The following is a 24,925-nucleotide window of genomic DNA, read 5'->3' on the forward strand; positions in this document are numbered from 1 at the left end:
TCCTTGAAGGAATAAAAGACTTTTTGAAGTTTCTAAATTTCAAACTTGTTGAAGTTCAACTCCTGCTGAAAACTCCATATTCAAATTAAATCTAAACTTGTTGAGGTAAAACTTGATGAATGTGTTCAAAATTCTAGGTTTTGAGCATACCAAGTAGCCTGTAGCAAGTCACAAAAAGATCTTCCACTTCTCAAATAATTATCTTTTATCTATAAAAGAAACCTCTTTAACAAGCCTAGCCTTCTGAAGAAGTCCCTCTTTCTCTTAGATCCTTTCTCTTCTTGATACTTTCGTATATAATAATATATTTTGAACTTCTAAACACCTATTTTGCAAATAATAATTATTTCTACTTTCAGAGCAGATTTAGATAATATATGAACATTCGAGTTGTGTTGAAAATGCAAGAGTCAGACCAAACTTAGAATTTAGATCATGTCCAATTTTTAGACCCGACTCGATCCACTTGTCTTCAAATACGAAATAGATCAGGACCAATTATATCAACCCCACTATTTTGAAAAATGTCGGTATATATCAGCCAAAATATTTTTTTTACAATTATGACGCATCAATGTCTAATTTCTTTCTCTGTGCAATATTAGACATTTTGTCTGTTGAGTGCCTAGCTTGCTAGTATCACTCCTACCAATGTTTTGGAAAATGAAAAATCTAAGGCACAATAAGAGATTAAAATGTTGACAAATAGAAAGAAAAAATAAAATATGAACTTAAACTCCGACCATATATTTATATATTTAATTATAGTCCAATCTCGAAGTTTGAATCTTATGTACATGTCAACCATCTCCTGAGATCTCCAAAACAATTAATAGCATTTAAGGAAAAAATATCCGAAGTATTATAGTCCTTGTATAAAATATATACTTGCTCGCAAGAAAAGATATAATGTAAAAATAATGCAAAAAAGTTAGAAGCAGGCTGAAATGAAATATTTCTTCGCTAATATTTCTCATAGAAAAATTACATAAAATCCACAAAAGATAATCCTTTTATAGAAGCTAACCAATAGAAGGACATGGCTGAAAAAAACTGAATTACAAGACAATCTTAAAAGCCTGCTGCTGGGAGGGCTTAAATTCAGAGATAGTTCACAATAGCTATGAGAATTCAAGCTGTAGATCATCCCTAATAGATCTTATAAGACAAGATTTCATTGAAAGGATTCATTAGACCACTTAGATTTCAGGATATGCATCATCATCCACTGCAATGAAATATAAGTTCGGAAGTGAGACAACAAAAAACAATGGAGAGCACCACTTAAAGGCTCTCACATAAAACTTCAGTAAAACCTTTGTAAATCTTTCTAATAAATAACAACTTAAGGGGGGCGTCCCAATCCTCCTTTTCTGTCAAAAAAAGGTAAAAAAAACAATGGAGAGCACCATTTGTCATGTCAGAGAGAAATACAAATCCACAATCGTATTTCAATATTGAACCATATAAAAGCAAAGTCATAACCACCCCCCACTCCCCACAAAAAAAAAACCATCAGAAGAAATTAAGAGACAAATTAGGAGTTTTACTGATTTGAACTTTGTTTTGTGAATTGAGCTCTACAACTCCATTATTGTCATTTTTTTGGCATCGAATGTCTTGACCATCCATAGCAAGCTAACTGGATTTCTTTCCACCACTATATAATCTTTTAAATCATCTCAGTCCATTCTCTTCATTTTTTAGCTTTGTCCTAGATAGCTCTCCTCCATTCTGAACCTTATCCTGATCCCTCTTCAAGCTTAAATGAGAGGGTCAATCCCCAAAGAGAGAATCTTAACAAAAAATTACCTGTTCGGTTATACATTGCACACAAGCATGGAAGATAGTTGATGATCGGATGCTCCACTGATTGCAGCACCCATCCTTCTTATATCCAACAGATACTGTATAGCTTCCTCAGTTATAACTTCGCCAGGAACTAGTAGTGGAATACCAGGTGGGTATGGACAGACTAATTCTCCACATATCTGCCCAAGGCTTTCTCCAATATCGACCTTCCTCTTCTTCGCAAAAAATGCCTCCCGAGGACTCATTCTCATAGTTATACTAGAAAAAGGTTCACAGCCATCATCCTCCTTATTAAATTCTAACTCATTTTCCTTGGAGTAATTTGCTGATAAAAAGTTTATTCCCGATACAAGCCTTTGAACATCCTCCCTGCGAGTCCCCAAGTTGATGGCAAATGTTAATGACCGACTCCCTACCAGCTCAGGTATTACATGATGTCCTTCATATAATATCTCATCTGCCATATAGCCTGATATACCAAGCTGTGAAACACCAAGAGTGATGCGCAAAGGGTCGATAGAAGGAAAACCAGAAATAAAGTTTGTTAAATCCAACACCGAGACACCTGGAATTGCCCTGATCTGGTGGCGAGTTTCCAAGGACAAGTCCATGGCTTTGTTAAAAATAGTCTCTGAATTTTCACTTAGCTGAGCTCTTGCAGCATCCAATGATGCAAGAAGAAGATAGCTTGGGCTGGAGCTCTGTAGTGTTTGAAGACATCTACTTATCCTTTCCCTGTCTATAAGATTCCCTGACATGTGCAACATAGATGACTGGGTCAGAGAACACAGAACCTTGTGGGTAGATTGCACAGCTAGGTCAACGCCTTGTTCAAGTGCAGTGCTTGGAAACTCGGCATGAAAGCCGAAATGAGCACCATGTGCTTCGTCAACTATAACAGGAATATTGCGAGCGTGACAGAGTTTTGTTATTTCACTCACATTGCTGCATATGCCATGGTAAGTTGGAGACGTGAGCAGAACTGCAGCTGCTGTTTTTCCATCTTCCTCCAACTCTTTCACCGCTCTATCGACCTGTGATAGTGTTATTCCACCAGCAATGTCCCAATGAGAATTATACCTTGGCATGATATACTTTGGTATCGCACCGGACAAAATCAAACCAGATGTTGCAGAAATATGAGAATTCCGAGGAAGAATAAGTATTTCTCCAGGGGAACAAGTAGCCATTATTGATGCTTGGATGCCACAGGTGGTGCCTCCAACAAGAAACCACGTCTCAGATGCCCCAAAAAGTTTTGCAGCTTGCATCTGGGCATCTAGAATTACACCCTTTGGAGAGAACAGATCATCAAGCTCAGGAAGCTCGGGTAGGTCATGTAAAAAAGTTTCCAGCCCAGTAACTTCCGACATCAAGGATGGGGCTGCTTTCCCTCTGTTATGTCCAGGGAAGTGAAAACATGCAACATCTTGTTTTGCAGTAGATTGTAGTGCTAGAACTAGGGGAGCAGTACTCCCTGGGGTCGCTGTTGGAGCATCGACAAGGAGATTACCAGCATTCGATGTTCTTTGGGCGCCCAATGAGGTTGCACATAGCTTGCTTGTCGAAGGCCTTGTGATGTTTTCCTGTGAGAAGTTTTGGAGCATGCACAGCATTACAGTTTTTTCCCCTCTTTATCTGAAGTTTTAGGTGAACGTCTGAAATATAGTGACATGCTTTCACTGAGAAAGCAAATATATGCATGCTGCATGAATAAATTGTGCTGAAAATTGAAATCTGAGATGTTGATTTTGGCACCCCTCCCCCCCAACAAAAAAAAAAGGAAGAAGAAAGAAGAAAAGGCACTGTAAGTTGTGTGATCATTAAGAATCATAAAACTGCCTTCATTAAGACCCAGAAGATAGATTTGCCTTCATTGTAATATTAGTGATAAAATAGGACACCCGTCTCTGCGATGCCTTGGCAGTTAATAAAAGCTTCTAGGCACTTCATGTGTACCACCAATTTTACAACGTTAACGTACACTTGCTGCTTCCAAAATAGTTTCTCATTAAATAATAGGCTACTAAGTTTAAAGACACAATGTAGATGTACAAAGATAGAAGCCATTCCAACTGAACTGCAATTCCTAGAACAACCACAACACCATGTTTATTCACATTTTAACTCGTGACCTCACACCTTCTTCAACACTATCCTAAGAACATGATTTACGCTGGAGACATACTGACCCTATTCACTCTAGCAAGATGATGTAGCTCTTTGACACTCTAGGCATTGAGATGGCTTACAGGCCTGGTGGTTATCTACGGCCCTGTTTAGGGGAGCTGTTAGTAGTAGAGCTTTTGGAAGTAGAGCTGTCTGAAGCAGAGCGTTTATAAAAAGCTGTTTGCTGTTTGGTAACTACATTTCTAAAATGTTGTGGCACTTTAACATGTGTTTGGTAAACAAACTGAGAAAGTACTTTTGTGTGACAAAATGACCCTAAAAAAAATTACCAGTATTATACAACAGAGCATAATAAAATATAATATGTATTAATACATAAATATATGATATAGTATAATATTAATGTAATGTAATATAATATTATTATAATATAGTACTATACATTATGTATTATAGAATAATAATTTAATATAATATTATATTATTTAACATAACATATCAATATATTATGATATAATATAATATAATATTATATTTATAGTATAATACAATAATAAATATATAAAATATTATAATTATTAGTGTAAATTAATTTATTATCCTTCTAATAACCATTTATCTCTCTAATAAATTTTCTAGCTAGGTGATAAAATTGGTTAAATAATTACTAATATTATTTATTTATTTATTTATTTAGATCAGATTATTTGCCACTCACTCATTATTTTTTTTATTTATTTTATTTAGTTATTTATTTATTTATTATTTTATTTCATTGAAATATAGAGGGGTCGCCGGCCATGGGTGGTGGCCGGCATGGTGGCTGCCGCCATGGGCAACCACGAGCTCCCAAAACAAAAAAAAAAAGAAAAAAAAAGAAGAGGAAGAAGGAACAGTGACGGCGGCGTTAAGAGGAAGAAGAAGATAGAGAGGGAGAGTAAGGGGATGGGTGAGAGAGGAAGAGGTGGGATGAGGGTTTTGGGGAGAAAAAGTGAGATTTAAATGAGGTATTTTGGTCTAAAAAACAGCTTTCCGACAAAGCTGAAAACAGCGTTTTCGGAAAGCTCCAAATTGGAGCTTCTCCCCAAAAGCTGTTTTCAGCTTTCCGCAAAAGCTGAAACAGCTTTCCGAAAATTTTATCAAACACCATTTTTTATCTGAAAGTACTTTTGGAGGGCCAAAAAGTGATTTTTGGTACTCCAAAAGCTCCCCCAAATAGGGCCTAGTTTGTTGGTGGAAGTACATAACTATGTTGATATGTTCCACTTGCTCCATGGACATCTTAACTGCTTCTATTCTTGTTGAACTTCTTCTAAGAACCTGTGACTAGTTGACCCTATGTCATCACATTTGTCTCTTACCATATCCTGAACATATTGCCTATCATGTGCAGATGTTAAACAATTTCTTTCATTGGGGCGATATCTCACATGCTGCAGTCTTCTACTCTCCTTGTTCAAGCCGCCACCACTTTCACTCTCCATGCGCACCGATCAAAAATACTAATTAAGAGCAGAGCATCAAGGACCAACTGAAATGGAATGGACATGTAATGAAGTACAGAGAGATGCCCAAAACCATGTCCAAAGCTTAGGAAGAGTGGGGGAAAAGTCCTGAAAGAATGAAAGTTGTGAAATCTGGACATGATTGATTCGAGAACAAGGACAATTAGCTTACTTCCATTATGCTCTTTCTCGACCCACGTGCTATAAGAAACTCCTCCGATCAAACTTAATTATATGTGTGTGCAGGCATTTCCACAAACACTTGATACTGATTCGAGGGGGCTCGAGACATTTCACCGCAACAGGCACCAAAACACCCCAACAGCGGGAAACCATAACTTCCAACGATAAAAAGAGCGAAAATGAGAGAATACAAAGGAACGAAGAGATGAGGAGGAGGGGACTGACGAGGGAGATATGGGGCTTCCTCCTACGCGGCACCAAACGCTGTTCGCGACCAGGATTGCCGAAGGGAGGGCTCTGCAGCTGTGTAAAGGGGACAAGGCTTTCGCTTAGACTAAGGAAATACAAGAATATTACTTTCCGATCATAAGAGCAGAGAGAGAGAGAGAGAGAGAGAGAGAGAGAGAGAGAGAGAGCGTACCCAGGAAATGTCTTGTAGGAGGTGGGAAGAGGCTAAAGAAAGCATGGTTGATGGCTCGAAAAGACTGGGAACCAGAATAAGATGAAGGGGCGCGGAATGAGTTTATCAGTTATTTATCACGCAGCAATAAATGTACAGAGAACCAAACATGAAGAAGATAATGATTCACGTCCAACGTAGCCTTCATGCAAGCTTGTCAAGCCAAGGACATGCAGCCTTTGGCTGCTTATATGACATCAAACTAGCTCAAGCTCAGCTGAATCAGACTTCGACAATAAGCTAAACCTTGAGCTAGACAGAGCTTGAGCTCCACAATGGATTTGAGGAGATGAGGCATATAGTTCGATGAGCTATCTTCGAATTCTGCTTGATTGCTAAGAAAATTGAAAAAGGAGATCAGTTACATTTAATTTTTTTAATTTAATTTGTAGAAAAAGATTTGGATTTAGTGGAAGAAATTCCGGTTTGGAGATTTAAGGAGGAAAAAGATTCAAAATTAAGTGCAAATGAGTCCTGGACCTTTATTTTAAGACGAATTTATGCTCTGTCATTGCACAGGTCGGTAACGGTGCAGCATGGTGTCAGAACGGAGCTGAGTTTAGGTAGATTAAGTGTTACTTTGTAAACTATAATGAGCTAAGTTAAATCAGATCTTACAATAGGTGAGTCAAGGGTAATTACCCCAAAACTTTTGAAAGAAAATCTAGGATCAAAATATTCTCTAAGCATCCTAAAATTTTGATTCTCCAACAAAGAGCAATTTTGAAAAGTGAAAAAGAAAAATCTCTCATAGAAAAACTATATTTAAGAGATATGACAAACATTAAAAAAAAAAAAAAAGCTTTTTGAGTAACTTTCTATTGAAATTTTCTCCTTAATTTTTCTATTTTATATTTCTTTCAATTTCACAGCAACCATAGAGGGCTTAATACAAAAAAAGTTAGATTTATATTTAAGACCTGCTCAAATGTTCTCTCTCGTATATTCCTTGCGTGGTTGACAGTGGAAAGATGTCAACAACATGGTGAGAAGAATTATGCTAAATGAGAAAACTATGAACTATAAAAACTCAAAAAAAAACAGAATAAAGAAAATCACATTCCACAGGGAGTTGGTTATCCTATGTTTTCAAGATTGATATTCTAGAACTTCCTCTATTGCAATAATCTCTAATTTCTAGACCATTCTCAGCATCTATGATCCTTTGCGGTATTTATCCAAAGGATAATTTATTAGAGCAACCAATTGAACCTTAATTGATCAAAACTGATTAAAAATGTAAAGAACTAGTCAATCATGCCTCTTGTATATACAAGAGGCATCTCATCTTTATCATATCTAAACAACGAGCTTAATATGGTTAAATCGTCGACGATGCTAAATATCATGTCATTAACTTTTTTTTAAGAAAAAGCATTGTTTCTTTTTCCTCATTTACATGTAAAAGGTGTAAGATCCACACCTCTTTATGTCATTTTTCTTTTTTGCTAAGCTCTTTACGTCATATCTTTAACATGAATTCAATCACTTTGATCTTAGCCAAAATCTCAAGCTGTAATTAATTGCAGTGCTGTAAGACTTGGCAAAACTTAAAATACTTACCCAACCGATTTGCTCGAAACTTAAAAAAAAAAAAACACTTATAAATATTGACAAGAAAGAAAATAAAGGAAAAGGCACACATCAGGAGGTTGAGGGCATAAAACTGCAGCAAAATGTCTGGCACATGCGCTGCCTCTTCTTTATTGCCTTCCCCTTCTACATTGTTTGAAACTAAACTAAACCTGAGAGCTATTTCAAGGTTCAACACACCCCTAAAATAATTACTTCATGCAACAGTAATGTTTGATTTTAAAAAAATAATGAATAATGTTATCAATTAGACATCATCACATCACTCATTTATCTCATAAAGAGTGAAGAACAGACAAATACCTCAAGACTCTTCAGTGTCAAAGGCAGACTTCTTATAATAGACTGAGCTCCCATGACCAACCAACACCGAGGAGCTCCTGTGGGCGCCATTACATGCCACAGTCACTTTCCAAGAAGAGCTCAACCCTCGTATATTAACGACATCCAAGCCATCCTGAGCCTAAGATTTGCAATTCTGATCCCAAGCTACCAGCTTAAGTGGTCTTCTACCAGTCTCCATATCTCTCCCAAAAAAAGTCTGATATAATAGCATCAGTATGTCTGATTACCCACTCAAGGAGTAAGGAGGACAACAATAATGTGGAGGTGGTAGACAGCACTGGTTTTAGCAGAACAAGGAGCCCACCTGAGGATACAAACTGATGTTTTAACTTGCTAATAAGCTGTCTCATTTAATCAACGGCTTCCAATCAGAGCGCCCCAACTGCCAACCATGAAATGGAAACCCCAAGTTGTACTTCATCAAAGGGGAAGCCAAAGGACAGTTCCAATCAGATTGGTAACACCACCGGCGATGAGCTTCTCCCCCCGGCATCAGTTGAGCTTCATTTGCCTTGCTTAACATTCAGTGTAATATATCAACAGCTTCACCAACCTTGTGCCGAAGTTTCTCATGAACCTATTCACAGAGGGAAAAACAGGAAGGTTGCAGAAGCATGCTAGCATAAGATTGCACACGCACGCTCAGACAGACTAAAAGAAGAAAAAAAAGTACCCGATGTACTTGGTGCTTCCATAACATGCAGCATCCTAGTTCCTTGAGTTGTAGTAACTTGGCTTCTACAAACTAGAAATGTAAAAAATGTTCATCATGCATCATGTGTTACAAGAACCCTTGTACATCTCAACTCTAAACAACAAAATCATTTGCAAAACTGTTGTAGTAATAATATTTGGTTTGACATCAAAAAGTGGCACTGTTAAAAAGCAATCATGAATAATGCGCAGCAGTCCATAGGTAGCTGCTTTATCCTTATGGTCTTTCCTGATATCGTATCCATAAGGAAGAGACACCAATATATCAATAAAATGAATGCTGTGCTTTGTTCCAAAGATCATGGTTTCAAAAGTTTAAACAATTTATTAAACACTCTCAACTGTGGAGCACTCGACCAATTTATTCATTCAAATGAACCATTAAATGGTTAACTGAAAAAAATAAGTATACAAAATTTTAAAAGTAAGATGCTTTGCATTGACTAATGGTTACAAATAAAAAAAAATCTCTAGAACCCAATTAATTGACTAAGTTGGATTGTGTGTGTTTTTTACTGTGAAAACCATCATAAGTAGGAAGAGAACAAGATGAAGAGTAAGCAGCAGGAAAAGATGATTTAGAATAAAAGAATACAGGAAAAGTATAGAACAGAATGTAAGTTCAACTAACATTCAAGAATTAGAGAGAAAAAGATGAAGAAACCGATTTGAGCAGTTGGAAAGAGGAAGGAAGCCTTCTTTAACTGATAATAAAAACAAAGACAATAATTGCACCAAAGGTTAAAGGTCTTTCTTTCTTCTTTCAAAACTAGTGTACTTACATGCAGTATATTTTAGGTTGTGCATTGAGTTGAACAAAACAACATTAAACCCAAAGCAAATGAACACTGTAATTTACATGCAGCTATTTATAAAATTATGCGAGGTCATGTAAATATTGCACATAAAATTTACATTTAATAAACATTGTTGCATTGCTTTGTAGGGGAAATAGTCTTTTTTCTATGGTTGAAAGCCTAACCCTTAACAAGGCTCTGAGCGCCACAAGTGGTGCTAGTGCTTGCCATACACTGGCACACAACCAATGGCACAGGCCAATGAGGCATTAACATGATATGTGCTAATCTGTGCAAATCAGCAAATCTGCACTATAATCCTCGTTATTAAAGAAATAAAGGATACATAGGCATGTATTCCAAACCATTAACTCCCTCTTACTCATTAATTTCCTTTTATCATATCTTTTTCCATCTTCTCTTTATGTTGTTCATTCAATCAATGACTCTTTAGATGTATATATGTATGTATCTATGTCTATGTGTGTCTTTAAATACATACATTATGCATCGATGTACATGAATGTATGTATATATACGTGTGTGTATAAGCATATGTATATATGTATATATAGCTTCCTATCTTGTCTTTTTTCCCACTTATCTCTATGTAAATAAAGTTTGTTTTTAGTTCCTTATGACTCAGTAGGTAGATGAAGACAAATCTGATATAATGAATAACATTTAAGTAAATGTCTATTTAGTTCAGACATTACATGTAAATAAGTAACTATGACTATTCAGTTCAATAAAAATAGTTAAAAATTCAACTTTCATCAAAATAAAGGTGCAATGTTTCAATTAAAGACCAAATTATAGATTTTTGGTGCTGGGTCAAAATGCAATTTTTTAAATGATAGAAAATGTTATTGAAAGCTTGAGGAGGGGGGGGGGGATTGGTGGAAATGGAATGTTTGGTAGGAAGTAAAAAATCTTAAAAGAGGCCAAGACTCATTTACAATCAAAATATAAACTTAAGTATTTACTTGAATGTGAAAAACATGGAAAGAAGCCTCTTTTCTTGAGTAAGAATATGAAAGAAAGTTATCTTGAAACTAGTTTGATCAATCATTGACACCTAATACCCGATCGGTTCATTGTTAAACCCAAAATTTTTCAAAACCTACTCAACCCATGCAATCAAGCGATTCAACTATTTAAACCACTTGATCACACTATTCATGACTTGCACGGAACAATTAAATTAAATTAAATTAAAGGAAAAGATATCTCAAATCAATGAGTCTTGACTTCCAATCTTTCTTAATCAATCCCTCCCCTGCTCTCTTCTTTTCCTCTTATCTCGGTCATCAATGATGCCATCCAGCAAGAAGCCTCCACCTTAATGCTTTTGGTCACCAATACCATCCCAAGCCTTTGCCTTTTTCTCTTCTTGTTCTCCACCAACATTGTTATAAAGAACCAAATCGAGGGTAGGGGAGTAACACTATCAGCAATCGACCATTTCCTCCTCTTCCTCGCCTACTTTCTCACTCTGTTGAAGCTGTAGAGGCTACTTTCTCACTCTGTTGAAGCTGTAGAGGTTGGAGATGGGGGAAACCCTAAAATATGGAACCTTGAACCTTCAAACTATAGTAGCTTTATCTTAACAGCAATTTTCCAACAGTAAAGCTTAATTTGTTGTCGAAGCTCAAATTGAGTCGCTATGCTGACAATGGAAAAGCCACCTTGCTGAAGTGATGGAAGAAAGAGACCTAGGATTTGAGAAGAGGAATGGGCAGGTTGAGATAGAAAAGAAAATCTCTCAGATTGTCTCCTTCTCCAATCATTGACCTGCATGCAATCAAACTATGAACCAATGATTCAACTGTCAAAATGGGTTGGACTAGATAAGTGGTTCCGTAACACTAGTATTTATATCGCATGACAACAAGACCAATACAAGTCCCTCTTAAACAACATTTGAAAGAAGAAAACTATAATATGACAAGAATAACAATTTATATTTCATGATATTTCTCAGTGCATGCTAATCTTTTTAAAAGAGAGTTAGGAATAAGGCCACATAAGCACACAAAAGAAATAAGGCCACATAAGCACACAAAAGAGAGTTCATGCTTTTATTTTTCGAACAAGCTCGCCTTTACTTAAGTACAATAATTAGTTGTCATGGCTTCTTTATGTCGCATTGGTAAATATCATTATCGGTAAATAATTTTCTATTTTACTTTTTTTAATAAAAAAGACGATTAGAGGGCATTTCATTCTTACTGGTCTCGATGGTTATGAATTTTATCATGCTTCTGTTTTACATCAGGGTGTCTCTTGTATCTTACCCTAAAGAAATCTTGGTGTTACCAAGTTTTCCAACTTATATTAGATGAACATGAACTTATTGGTATGACATCATTGCCAGCCAACAAAAAAGAGGAGAACCTGAAATGCAGTAAGATGCTAAAATGAAATAAGTGTTTGACTATATTTCAGTTGGCAATTAAGGAAAGAACAGGAGGTTTAGGAGGCCTTTTGAGAAAAGGATTTACATCTATAGGTGACAAGAAGAAAGAGGAGTAGCAATAAAGATGAGAAAGGAAGGAAGGAGATTATGATATCTATAAAGTAACGACATGAAATATAATAATTTGTTAATCAAACATAAGTTAAAATAAATTCCAACAGAAAAAGCCTTTAACAATAAAAATGAGAGTCATTTGTGGTGGTGACAAGTCCAAGAGGGAGACCATGTAGTTCAGTGGCAAGACTTGAGTACTTTCTTCTATTTGGTCATAAAATAATAAAGATAGCTTACACAATACATTTCCTTATTTGATTTATGCCAATCTTTAATAAGGATATTGTTTACAATATAAAATTTAATTTCCTATTTGATGAGAAGTCATATAATTGGAGGTATGTAGAATTATGGAACAATAACAACAAAAGAACATGTATCAAATGACATGATGTCTAGTGGGTGGGTGTGCAGGAAGGGGCATGGTATTCCAAATTTTTGTAAGGGGCCAGAGCCAAATTGGTTGGTGTCATACACACATACATGTATATATGTATGTTATTATACATAAGAGACTATACTCATCTTGAAAGGAGAGGATAACCATTCCTCTCGATTCCAAAATCAACAATTGGGCATCTATATTGAAGATTCATTCCATTAATCATGACTTGTTACCACTAAACACCCATGTTAGAAACAAAAGAAAAAATACATGTTTTGTGCGAAAATAAACAGTTAAAAAGGTATGGGACCATGTTTCGCTATGATCACACCATTAAGATCTATTGATTTGCAATCTACACATGTTTTAACATGATCAATATGCTTTCTTCTCAATCTAAATGCTTTATCTCACTAGTACAATGAAAGCTATCCATTTTTGCGTCAACATGATGCATAGATTAGAGACTATCAAAATATATGATTTTGGTTGTAAAATATTATTAATAATATAGATCATGATAAAATATTGTGAATCCTAAATTTGGGCACCCCATTATTGATTTAGAAATCGGGAGAAGTTGATATTATCTCCTATCGGGAGGAGCATAATCCATCTCTCTCTCTCTAATCTATTAATGTACTATAATGATTAGGGGGGAGGGGGGGCAAAGGTCCCTACCCCTAGATTCGCCTCTATGCAAAAGTCCACTTAGAAAACTTCCAGCATCTTAGACTTCAAAAGATTTTATATAATATGATACTATCAGCACAAATCTTAGTCTCAAAAGTTTTTATCCAATGGTTGTTGTCCATTATAATCAAGGACTCTCAATAAATTAATTTCAATGCATTGTTAAGATATCATATATCTCTAAAACACATTATACAATAGTCAACACACATATGTACCCAAATTTTCTATTATATGAAATCTATGAGGGTCTAAGATGTTGTTTTAACGCATAAAACCAAGGTTAACCAGCCCAAACCAGCCAGTACAAGGTATACTAGCTCATACTTGAGAGGAAGAGGGCTAGAACTGGATGTTAACATGGGTCTAGGCCCAAACATGTTCCAACTGATCCATATCTACTGCTACAAATCAGCACCCACCAACTCAACTAAATCGAAAGACTTTTTTTGTCACCAAATGTAGGCGCTGAGCATATAGGATTTAGGAGACAAGATGGAAAGTGCAACCGTTGGGGTGGTCTTTAGTGCATTAAACAACCACTTTTACCTCCTTGAATCTTGGGCTATCGGCCATGGAGGTAAAATCTCCTCACTCCCTTTTTTTGCCAAAAAGTGACTAGAAAATAAATGAAAATCATACTGTATTTGAATTTTACTATGATTTTCTGATATGTTGCAAACCAAACTATGGTCTGCACAAAGGCACAATTTTTTATTTTTCACTATTGTTTTCTAAAAAAAAAAGATTAAAATCATGCATTTTTTCTATTTTGCTTGATTTTATGATATGTTATAACCCTAACTGTGATCACGCAAGGGCATAATTTTTTTAATTTCACTATAGTTTTTTAGAATATAAATTTTGAGATTGAAAATCATACAATTTTTCTATCTTGCTTGATTTTAGGATATGTTGTAATCCTAACTATGATCTACACAAGGGCATATTTTTTTACTTTTCACTATAGTTCTTTAGAAATATAATTTTTTAGATAGAAGAATTAAAAAATGCGACAAAGAATATGTGCATGACATTCTTCTAGATTGACTACTTTTTTCACAGAGCCAATGGATGAAGATGTTGATCAATGTGTGCAGAACAAAAAACACCAACCTCGCAGGTTACCTGTGCCTAGCAATAGAAGATAGGCCAATCGAGGAGGCTAATGTTGTGGCTAGTTGAGCCACTCAGGGGAGCTAGAAGGACGGGCCAGTAAGGGTAAGACATCCTGTTAGACCATGAGCAAGAAGGGAAAGAAGGCTGTGAAGCCCTTAAAAAAAGTAGATTAAGGAACTTGTTTGATCAAGCAACAAGACTATTGATTCTTCTGGCAATGGCTTGCTTAGGTCATCTCATGATAATCATAGATTGGCAAGTGATGGGTTTGATGGCCAGGGTAAGGCTACAAGTGAATTTTACCAGTGAGCCCTTGTACGACCATGCCATGCAGGATGAGAACCATGAAAAGCACGAGGATGATATAGATGGAAGGAGGAAAAAATATCATATCGAAGGGACTTGAGAATTGTTCTAGAACAAGTGCTAAGCAAAGATCGTAGAAAATGCAAGGTAACACCATAGGAGAGCCAGGAGATCTCACCTATGAAATGCAGCTGGTGATACCAATGATGCACATGCCGAGTATGTCTCCTGGACATCTCAAGGTCTAATACATAGGCAGGACAATAGTTTCAGATCCATTGGTGCCTCCTACGGTCAAATATGCATTGTCTGAAATATACTGGCTAATATGATCCTCCACAATCATATGCTCCTACAATTATGCTGCCTCCTATTTTGTCAAGCTAGATTGATAGGCTAGTATCAAATAAAGTATCAGTACCATAGTTACTATCTAGGACACTAACAGCCAAATTATTAGCAATAGAGATAAGAACAATATCCATGTTGATACTAATCCAAGGGCCCCAATATGCACATGACCTGGATGTCTACAAGGCCCAAAGAAACTATACGAAACTGGCAATGAGTGAGTTCCATTTATTTGCTCTCCTAAGTGTTGTATTTCCAATTATTCTCCATATTTTTTTAATCATAGTTCATTTCATTTTTAATCTTCTTATTCTTCTACTTTTTTTGGAAAGAATATTCTTTTATTTTTCAATCTTATAACCTGTATCTCTAACCTGTAACCAAAAAAACTACCAAAAGTTAATCGATAAAAACTACCATAAGCCATGAAGGTATAGTGGAAAACTAAAAAAATTAAAATTATTTTAATATGGTATGTACCAGCCAACACAGTCCACCATATCATATGAAAGTACCCACCTGATACCAGACAAGGATACTCTTTAACTAAGGAAGAGTCAAGGATAAAAAACTTTTAATAAAGAAGAACTGAAAAACCCATGCCCGCACTAAAAAACGACTGCTATTGCCACTATGTTCATGCCCATTGAATCAAGTACATGGTATGTCAACACAGCATACAGCAATTGTTATGTCAACCACACACCCTATATGTCAGTGGCACTTAAAACCTCATCATATGATTTAGGCCCTAGCTATCGGGACTCAAAATCTTATATCTACGATAATGTACCCTTTGGAATCTACAGCCACTTTCATGCACTTTCTTGCTAAAAGCATTTCTAAAATATCATTTCTTTGCATCCACTGCTGCACCTACTTCCGATTCTGACAACATAAATTTAGAGAAGATAATGGACACATTTTGAACCAGGACTTTCTTACAAAGATTTCAAAGCATATGCTACTGCCATTTTTTGTGGTAAGAGTTGCATATAAACAACTCTCATGTAAAAACAACCCTCTCTGTTTTTGATAAATTCAAAAAACCTCTTTTTCAGCCCTCGAATACCCCTCAATATGCATCGTCAAAGATTAGACCCTGAAAGGACTCCCCCATGATCGGCTGCTCGGTGAGCAACCTAACTGGCTGCCTTATTAGCCTCCCCATAAATATGTCAAACGTGAACATTTGGTCTAGCCAATGAAAGAAGCCATATGTCAAGTAGGCACACCAGAAAGGTCTGAACATTGACAAAGACATCCCTTCACTCTTGTTACGCCCCTCTTGAGCCATAATGGTGTCCCTGTAAGTGCTCAAAAGCATAGCTGATCCTCTCTTGGGCCACTTTAAGCTCTATAGCATGGACAATGGTGTTAGAAAGCCTAATTGCATAAGCCATGATTAGTTGGTCCTAGTGAACATGCAGGACCGATGCCACACGAAGTATTGGAAGAAACATTCGCCATCTAAGTACCAAACTTTAGACCGATATCATACCGGTACAGTATCGGTACACTCGATATAGGGTTCGATTTGGCATACTAAAATTGTCTTGGCTCGGTATTCGGTATAATATGCTGGATATAGAAGGGTATGCCCAATACGGGCAAGACGCATCAATTCAATAAACCTTGATTGGAAGCTTTTTGGAAGCCAACAAAATCCAGCTTGGTCATATCTCAAGAAGAGTGAGCCCTAAGGAGTTTCGAGGCATGTGGACACAAGGAGTTATATGGAGATGAAAGTGGACCGGATAATATCCGCTCTGATCTATTTTTGTATTCGAATCTATGATATGGATAAAAATTTGAGAATTCAATTAATATCCGTATACGTATTCAAATCTGCTAAAGAAAAATAAATATAAATATGAATAGATAGCTATCTAATCTGTATCCGAATATCTGATTCTATTTGTAACCCTATTTAATTTTATATAGCACTTATGAACTTTTAAGAAAAATATATAACTACATTCACATGCTATTAACTTAATTTATCATCCATTTAGTAATAACTTTCAGTCTATGGTCATAAATGTTTAGTTATCCGACTTATATCCATATTTGTATCCATACTTCCAGTATCTGTATCCATTTAAAATAAATATAGATATGAATCTTTGCATTCGACTAATATCCATATCCTTATCAATATTCGTCAAATAAAACATGGATATGGATATACGGATATCCAATCTGAATTCGATTCAATTTCAGCCCTAGAGTTATAGGATCCTAGTGCCCTTGTGGGCTTGTTAAGGTGGACTTAGCTTCTAGCACAAAGCCATGTTGCTCCTAGACATGTAGCCACACCTTTATTGCCACCACCAAAGTAGGCCAGCATCTACTAAATACCTTGTCTTTCTAAGCCAACCTATAATGCAACCGATGTTGCTGAGCAGCGAAATGGTTAGCAATTCAATTAGCACATTTGACCCCACCATAAATAACCTCAAGAATATTCTTTTGTGAGGATAAGTAAAGATGGAATGTACATAGAGAATCTATCACTCAAAAGACCTATAACATGAATTAAAGAGTGCCTATAAAGTTGATCCAATGCAAAATCAAAGCATTAGTCAATATGCACCATACACTATGCTACATGTTATGCTTAAAGGTTACTAGCATGGCATAGATAACATATTGCTCAAAGTTTGCTTTGGCTCATATTGCTATGTTTGAGGGTTCCTTTTTTCTTGTTGGGTAGTGTGGTACACAATAGATTGTTCCTATGAGAAGATCCAATCAAGAATTTCATCACTATATTCCTTCCTTCTAAAATAGATTATTTCTATATGGCATCTCCTTGGGTAAATGGTATAGATACAATATAGAATAGAACTACATAAATCTAATGAAAGATTATAAGATATCAAAATGGCTGCATATTACGCTAAAAGGTTGCTAGCAAGATTTGTCATCTCGATATCGGACTTTGTACCAATACCACGCTGGTATAGTGTTAGTACGCCCAATACGGGTCGGTTCGGCGAACAAAGGCTCTCCCATACTGAGTCTCAATTTGGTACCGGCATGGTACGATACACCAGGTATAAGATAGTACATGCCAATATGGTGGACCATGGTTACTAGCATTGCATAGACAACATGTTGCTCAAAGTTTGTGTTGGCCCATATTGTGTATGAGAGTTGCTTTTTTCCATGTTGGGTAGTGTGGTTTTTCAATTTTTTATAGAGGGACATGGAAAGTCACTAAATTTGAAGAAACTATGCCATAAGACCAAGAAATCTTAGCACCCAGACTTATATTCCATTTATGTGGTGTATTATAAGAAATAGGCTTTTTTGGAACTTTTAACCACAAGGAGAAATGTTTCTAAAAAGGTATAAAATATCATAAAATAGCTCCTCCTCCCATCTGTCGAATATGGAGTCATCTCCATTGCTACAACCGCCTCTCACCCCCCACTCCCCCGCCACCCCCCTCAAAAAAAAAAAAAAAAAGCTCTTCCAAGAATTTCATCGATATTTGATCTCCACTCATTCCTGCCACCATATCTTCTTCACTCCCCTACCTCTACCCTCCACTCTTCTCTCTCCTAAACCACAATTTCCTCAACCTTTCACTACCTCTTTCTCCTTGTCCCACCTTTTGTGATACAAGAAAGGAAGGACCGATGTGTAGTAGGGGCTCTAAAGTCAACCTCATTTAAGTGTAGGGGAAGAGGAAGAGAGAGAGGGGGGGAGATGTGAAAAGCTTGCTATCAGGGAAGAGAGAAGGTTGGAAGATATGTCTAAGATGTTCGGATTCTCCTTTATAAATTTTCCTATAAGTTTTATAATTAGTTAAACAATATCAATCTAAAGAGAAGATAAAATTTTTCGATTTGATTCTAATATTGCATCAAGTTGTTTCTTTGTTTTTTTAAATCCTTGGTGAGGCAACACATGACTGATGGAATCAAATTCAAGTTGATTCAAATAAACTGATGAAGATAAAAAAAAACAAGTCAAGTGGGCCTTTTAATGTTTCTCACATCGAATAAGTATGGTTATTATTTGCAGATTGTGCATACTTAGTTCATATATAGTTGGCATCCTATTTATCAGATAGTTGAATGAATCAACATCTAGAAATCAATATATATACATGGTTCATATGAGTCCAAAAACCTATATTAAACATATAGGTACGGGATATGCACAACCTACCCCCTCTCTATGTCTACCAATCATTTTGGTGGGACGTAACAATGATGTAGATAGAGAAGCTGAATACCATGAGAGGCAGCATATGACTTTCTCACAGTATCCACAAATACAGCGTGTGCTTTATCTGTAAGCATTTTTCACAGGACCACTTTAAGTTCAAGAAAGGATCAAATAAAGTAATATAAGACATCTTATGTATTGTTTTGTCTTACTGTATGCCAAAGTGCCAGCATACTAATGGCACAATATGAATACTGTTCCAGCTTGGCTGGCACAGGCATGACAAATGTGAGCCTTCTTTTGCGAAGCTTTTTAACGACTCTCTTATATAAAGATTATAATGTGCATAAATTTGATATTAAATTTTTCAACCATTTTTTCATTCCATTTATATGTAGTTTACATAGGTTATGTCAAATTTGTCATGTTGAAAATGACAAGGCGAAAAGGAGAAAATGTGGCACTGCGTGCTACGCCACCAAATTTGTCATGTTGAAAGTGACATGGTGAAAAGGAGAAAATTTTGGATAGCATTAAAGTAAAGGTCTAATCACACAGCATTGTGTGCTCCGCCACCCAAAAGAGAAGCACTCGTATGTGCTTACAGAATTTGGTGGGTAGATGCATTGCCAAACCTAAAAATCGTGAGCAATCCCATGTGTGCTAATAACCTTATCAAATTAAATGGTAGAATTATATGCAGTGGTCAATGAGCAAAAAGGCAACTTATATGGTGAAAGGTAAAAATCATTAACTTTTACACCAAGTGGATTTGAAGTGGACAAATAAGGGCATGATGATGCCATACGATGAATGGCTACAGAAAGTAGGCAGCCATAAAAGAGCTTCAGTATCATATTAATTAAAACCTTGAAGGAGAAACCAGATGCGGTGAAGATAAAATCTCTGTTGGGTTTTCAATTGAATTTAGGAATTGAATCTTTCAATTCAAGACAGAGACTATCATCGACTATCAAGTTCTTGTTTGGCCTTTGACCTGAATATGAAAAATCTTTGGGTTTCTATACTTACAAGCAATAAGATGTCTTTTCTACATTAGGCACACCCAAAATTCAACGGTTGTGTCCAGTTGGAAGTAGCATAAGCGAAATGGTCAAATGATCTGACCTCATTATTGCTAATTAATTTGAGACTTCGAAAAGCAGATGAGACCAAACGAATAGCCGAGGTAGAAGACACAATAGGTGGAAAGGGATCGACAACAACAAAGAGTTAAAACAAAAACTACTCAACCATACAAATGGAACTTGCTAAAGCCTCCAAAGAAGCCATCATGAGCCCACCAAGTAAAAGAATGGATGACAATTTCAACTTCAAATAAGTCTCCTGTAATACTCTTCAGCTCATTAGTCATTGAATTATGCAATAAACCTATCTAGAGAAAATTATGCAATGTAAGGCATCGCACAAAGCCAGAAATTGAATTCTTCACCATGATCTCCTTTCTAATATGCTTACCAAGGTACTACATAGACCACTTCCAAATAGGTTCGATGAAAAGATTTGCCCTCATTTGCAAGCATGTAAATAAAGCTTAAAAAGATGTCAAGTCATAGACATAGGCAACACTTAAGCGATATCAAAGTAGAGGTTTGCTTAATTATGTCGACAAATTTGGCATCTCCTCCTATTCTCTTCCCCTTTCTTGTCCCTCCTCTTCCATTCTCTTCTATGCTATCGAAAAAATGCAACTTCCACTTTTCTAGAATGCATAACTAATTCCTATTTAAATAATCCTAGATGTTCTAGAGAGAGAATAATTGGATTGGATTATAATCCGTAGCTTTTAGGAAGGTGATATTTTGGTTCCTTTTATTCCTCATTGATCCAAAACTAGATTTATTCTAATCCCTCTTTTTAAGGATAATAGCATAGAAAAAAATGAGAGAGATCCCACTATTCTCTTCACAATTTCTTTATGATATAATTCAAAATTTTATATTTGTTTTTTAGAACATGCATTGCGTGGCCCTAGTTCCTAGTAACTCTACAAATAGCAGATATATAGTGATACCATCGTATGACATTTTATATTATTATTCCTTTGATTTACATAAAGTGATGCCCAAACAAATCTAGCACATTGTATATTGAGATATATCACACTAAACAATCTTACCAAATGCCTGTGCCTACTACAATCTATAATTCTAAGGGATATCTTTAATTACATTCACATAGATGCACCTATATAGTACATCTAATCAACTTCCTATGAAGACTATGTGGACTGCAACTATTTATAGTAAGGTTATCTGAATCATTACAGAGTGATAATAATTGGTATTTTCTATATAAGAGAGTATGTTTGGTTGAGAAAAATTGGGCTCTGGAATGGAAATGAGAATGAATGACTCTCACTCTAGCCGTTTGATTGGGAAGAGTCTTACTCTCATTTCCATACCATGAGAGAACACAAATGCCCTAATCCCCCAAAACCTAATCCCAACTTTTCCCCCAAAATTCAAATCCTATTCCTCCAGGTTTATTTTTAAAAAATAATTTTCCAAAAATAGCCATTCTACTTAATTGATTTTTCAATAACTTACTTAAAAATATTCTAATTCCGACTTCGGCCGCGAACCAAATGCACCCGCAGATTCTCCTCTCATCAAAATTCACTAAAAGCATCTAGGAAGTGTTTGATGCTCAAATATTGGTCCAAGGAATACGATTGTGTTGTGTTGATCAAAGGATCTTGTTGTCCATAGTTGATCAGGTGTCAGTGCCTAATCAAGAAAATTAATGTTTATTGATCACTTTCACTTGTACAGATATTATAATCTGCTGATTTTGATCAACAATCTATATGATAGCTTTATGAATATCTATCATGAAGCCATCAGCACCATTATGGCTTGGTTCACTTTTTCTTTTTGCTTTTTTAATTTACCCACTTATGTAGATAAATTACACAGCAAAGCTGCTAAGGATCGTTATCTCCATTCCCCCCTTTAAATGTCAGCTTCGTCCACTTAAATCTCAAATATCTGATATCTCGTATCTAAGATTGTCCTCGTATCTAATCCATAAGAAGATATCATTATATCAATCGCATTACTGAAGGAATTAAAAATGAAATGTTGACAATAATCTGGATCAGCTAAAGTAATCGAGGGCTCAAGCCAAGACAGAAATATGAAATAAATCTTGGGCTGATTCCATTTGCAGTTTCAGGAAAAAAAATGTACCTTAAGCGACGCATAGCATCATTACAACAGAAGTATTAAAACATCATATCTGCAATATCATACACTTGGAGAAAATACGTAGAGGATAAGAAAAACATAGCAAGAAATGCACAGAAGGAGTACATTTATGAGATAAACTATCACATAGGCACCTGTCAATCTAATTGAAGCAGCACTAATAGCACATAACTATCAGAATCCCACAAGAGCATCATGCGATAAGTAAGCATCATTCATCAAAACAAAATGATAAACTGACAAATACCAAGAATAAAAATGGCATGCTGAAGTAAATACATACAGGAGATTGGCCCCTCAAGGGAAAAAAAAATATATATGGCACCTCCTAAAATGAGATCCACCATACAATAATAAGAGGAGGACCATAAGGCATTAGGAAGCATCGTTCATAGAAAACAAAATGATAAAATGACCCATACCAAGAATGAACATGTGGCATGCTCCAGCAAATATATTCGGGAACACATTCAGCAATTGGCCCCTCAATTAAAAAAAATGAAAGGACAACTCCTGAAATGAGATTCACCATACAATAATAAAAGCAGGACCGTAAGGCTGGGAAAGGGAGAAAAAAAACACAGGCGATCAGCACCCATTTTCTCCAGCAAATGCATACAAAATACTGTTCCACAATTTCAATGCTGATCAACCGATTCAGGATCTCCTACTATTTGATTGTTTCTTGAACAATTTCAGACACTTCTTTCAGTTTATGGGAACTAGAAAACATGACGCAATAATTCACCAGAATCAGAAAATTATCAAACAAGAATCAGTCACCCAGTAAAGCAACATCAGTTCAAATAAGGGGGAAACGTAGTAAGCACATAACACGGAGCATATATCCAGTTGTTGTGAGTTTCCAGCATAGAATGAGATGAATACCATCCAATAGACTGAAGCAACGTTGCCTGCTTAGCACCAACTATGAAGTCCAAGAACAAAAGGAAGCAGCTTTGCTGGGTGAAGCTGAGTGACAACGAGAAGGAGCACGCCAGTACACACTCATGGCCCCAAGCATGATTGCCGACCAGCGTGCTCTCTCTCGTTGTCAACCAAAGCCAGGCCGAAGCACAAATCCACCATCATCTGTCCCCACAAAACCAAAACCAAATCTATCATCCAACCAGAGAGCGACACCCTAACCAGTCGAATAATTAAGAAGCGCTTCAAATCCAACAACACCACCGACTGAAACATGAAAATATTAAAGAGTTGCCATAAATTCAGCAAAACCGAAGATCTCGCATCAAAACAAGAAATCTCACCCTCGAGGAAAGAGAAAAATGATTTAAAAAAAGGGAAAATCCGTTTAAGATGGAGAAAGACGGGTTAAAATCGGCAACGACTGAAACAACAGGTTCAAGAATCCATCATCAACGGAGATCTTGCAGCAAGAGCCGAACACTGCACCCATATCAAAGAAAATCAATTCATTCAATTCAAGAAAACCAACTAATTTCCAGAAAATTCCCCGCCAAACAAGAAAAGAAGCGAAGAAGGTCTAAAATCTTGATGCACCCCACCAGATCTCCAAATTACGAATATCAAACCCCACTCTCCGATCCAAGAACAAGCAAAAGATAGAAGAACAGCGAGATGGATACCTGGATCCCCGAGAGAGCGAGAGAGAGCGCCATACCGCGACCAACGAGAGCGCCGGCGAAGCTTCCAGAAGAAACTGGAAGGAGCCGAAGGGATAGAGACGGAGGGAGTCGCACCCATCCTCGTCCGCTTTAAAGAAGACGATGAGCGAAACGACGGCGAGGAGCGATTAATAACAAGAAATATATTCCGGATAATAATACGAGATTAGTTTTTATTTCTAAGGTTTATCTGGTGGAGGAAAAAGAGGAGGTAAAAAGAAAAAAAGGAAGGAAGGAAGGACTTGGGGTCAAGGGAGACGGGAACGTGTCAAGTTCGCCGGACGGCCGTGGTCCTCCAGGGCGCACCGGGCCGAAACGTGTCCCGTTTCGAAAGCGGAGGGAGAGCGGTCGATAGTACGGAATTGCCCATGGGAGGAAGGGAAATCACGGGTATGCCACATTTTGACGTGTGAACAGAAAAAAAGAATAGGATTGGCACCAGATAACGTGACGGTACGCTGTGCTCTTTGGTCATGTCATGAACTGCTTTATTTTATTTTATTTTTTTTATCTGATCGAGGGGGAAACAGGAGCAAAAGGATAAGATCAAATCTCGCTCTTGAAGAGCTGTTTTGTCTCTTATTTTTTTATTTTTTTATTTTTGTTACAATTTTTTATAATCCGTTTAATTCATGAGAAGAATTTTTTTGATTGAAATATTTTTAAAGAAAATTGATATTAATAATTTTTACATGTCTCGTTGATCATTAAAGAAATGATATATTACGAAATGACTTAATTTTATTAAGCATATATTTTTAAAAAATAAAATATTTGTTATTTTTCTAATAAAAAAATTTTATTTCATTCTATCTAAAAGTTTAAAGATATTTTTGAAAAATAATTATCACATAAATTTTTTCTATTAATTTTGAGCATCTATTTTGTTGTGCATATATATATATATATATATATATATATATATATATATATATATA

The 24,925-nt window shown here is 36.2% G+C and overlaps 1 protein-coding gene across 10 annotated transcripts; it reads right to left on the reverse strand.

Annotated features, from left to right (window-relative positions):
* Nucleotides 1-943: 943 nt before the first annotated feature.
* LOC103710598 (arginine decarboxylase-like) lies at nucleotides 944-24,181 on the reverse strand. 10 transcript variants are annotated; one of them, XM_026806032.2, is made up of 8 exons: nucleotides 23,949-24,181; nucleotides 23,227-23,430; nucleotides 8,702-11,333; nucleotides 8,333-8,605; nucleotides 7,987-8,224; nucleotides 6,052-6,425; nucleotides 5,856-5,933; nucleotides 944-3,398 (listed from the first exon to the last, which is right to left on the reverse strand). In XM_026806032.2, the coding sequence occupies exons 6-8, from the start codon at nucleotides 6,094-6,096 to the stop codon at nucleotides 1,821-1,823; spliced, it is 1,701 nt and encodes a 566-aa protein (XP_026661833.2). In that variant the 5' UTR covers nucleotides 6,097-6,425; nucleotides 7,987-8,224; nucleotides 8,333-8,605; nucleotides 8,702-11,333; nucleotides 23,227-23,430; nucleotides 23,949-24,181; the 3' UTR covers nucleotides 944-1,820. The 10 variants fall into 10 exon arrangements, with proteins under 10 accessions (XP_026661833.2, XP_017699153.2, XP_017699151.2 ...); XM_017843664.3 differs by having other exon boundaries at nucleotides 7,987-8,605; nucleotides 8,702-8,773; nucleotides 11,228-11,333; nucleotides 23,949-24,175; XM_017843662.3 differs by having other exon boundaries at nucleotides 7,987-8,605; nucleotides 8,702-11,348; nucleotides 23,949-24,178.
* Between the last annotated feature and the right edge of the window lie 744 nt (nucleotides 24,182-24,925).

Source organism: Phoenix dactylifera, chromosome 7 (assembly GCF_009389715.1).
Source record: "Phoenix dactylifera cultivar Barhee BC4 chromosome 7, palm_55x_up_171113_PBpolish2nd_filt_p, whole genome shotgun sequence".
Lineage (NCBI taxonomy): Eukaryota > Viridiplantae > Streptophyta > Magnoliopsida > Arecales > Arecaceae > Phoenix > Phoenix dactylifera.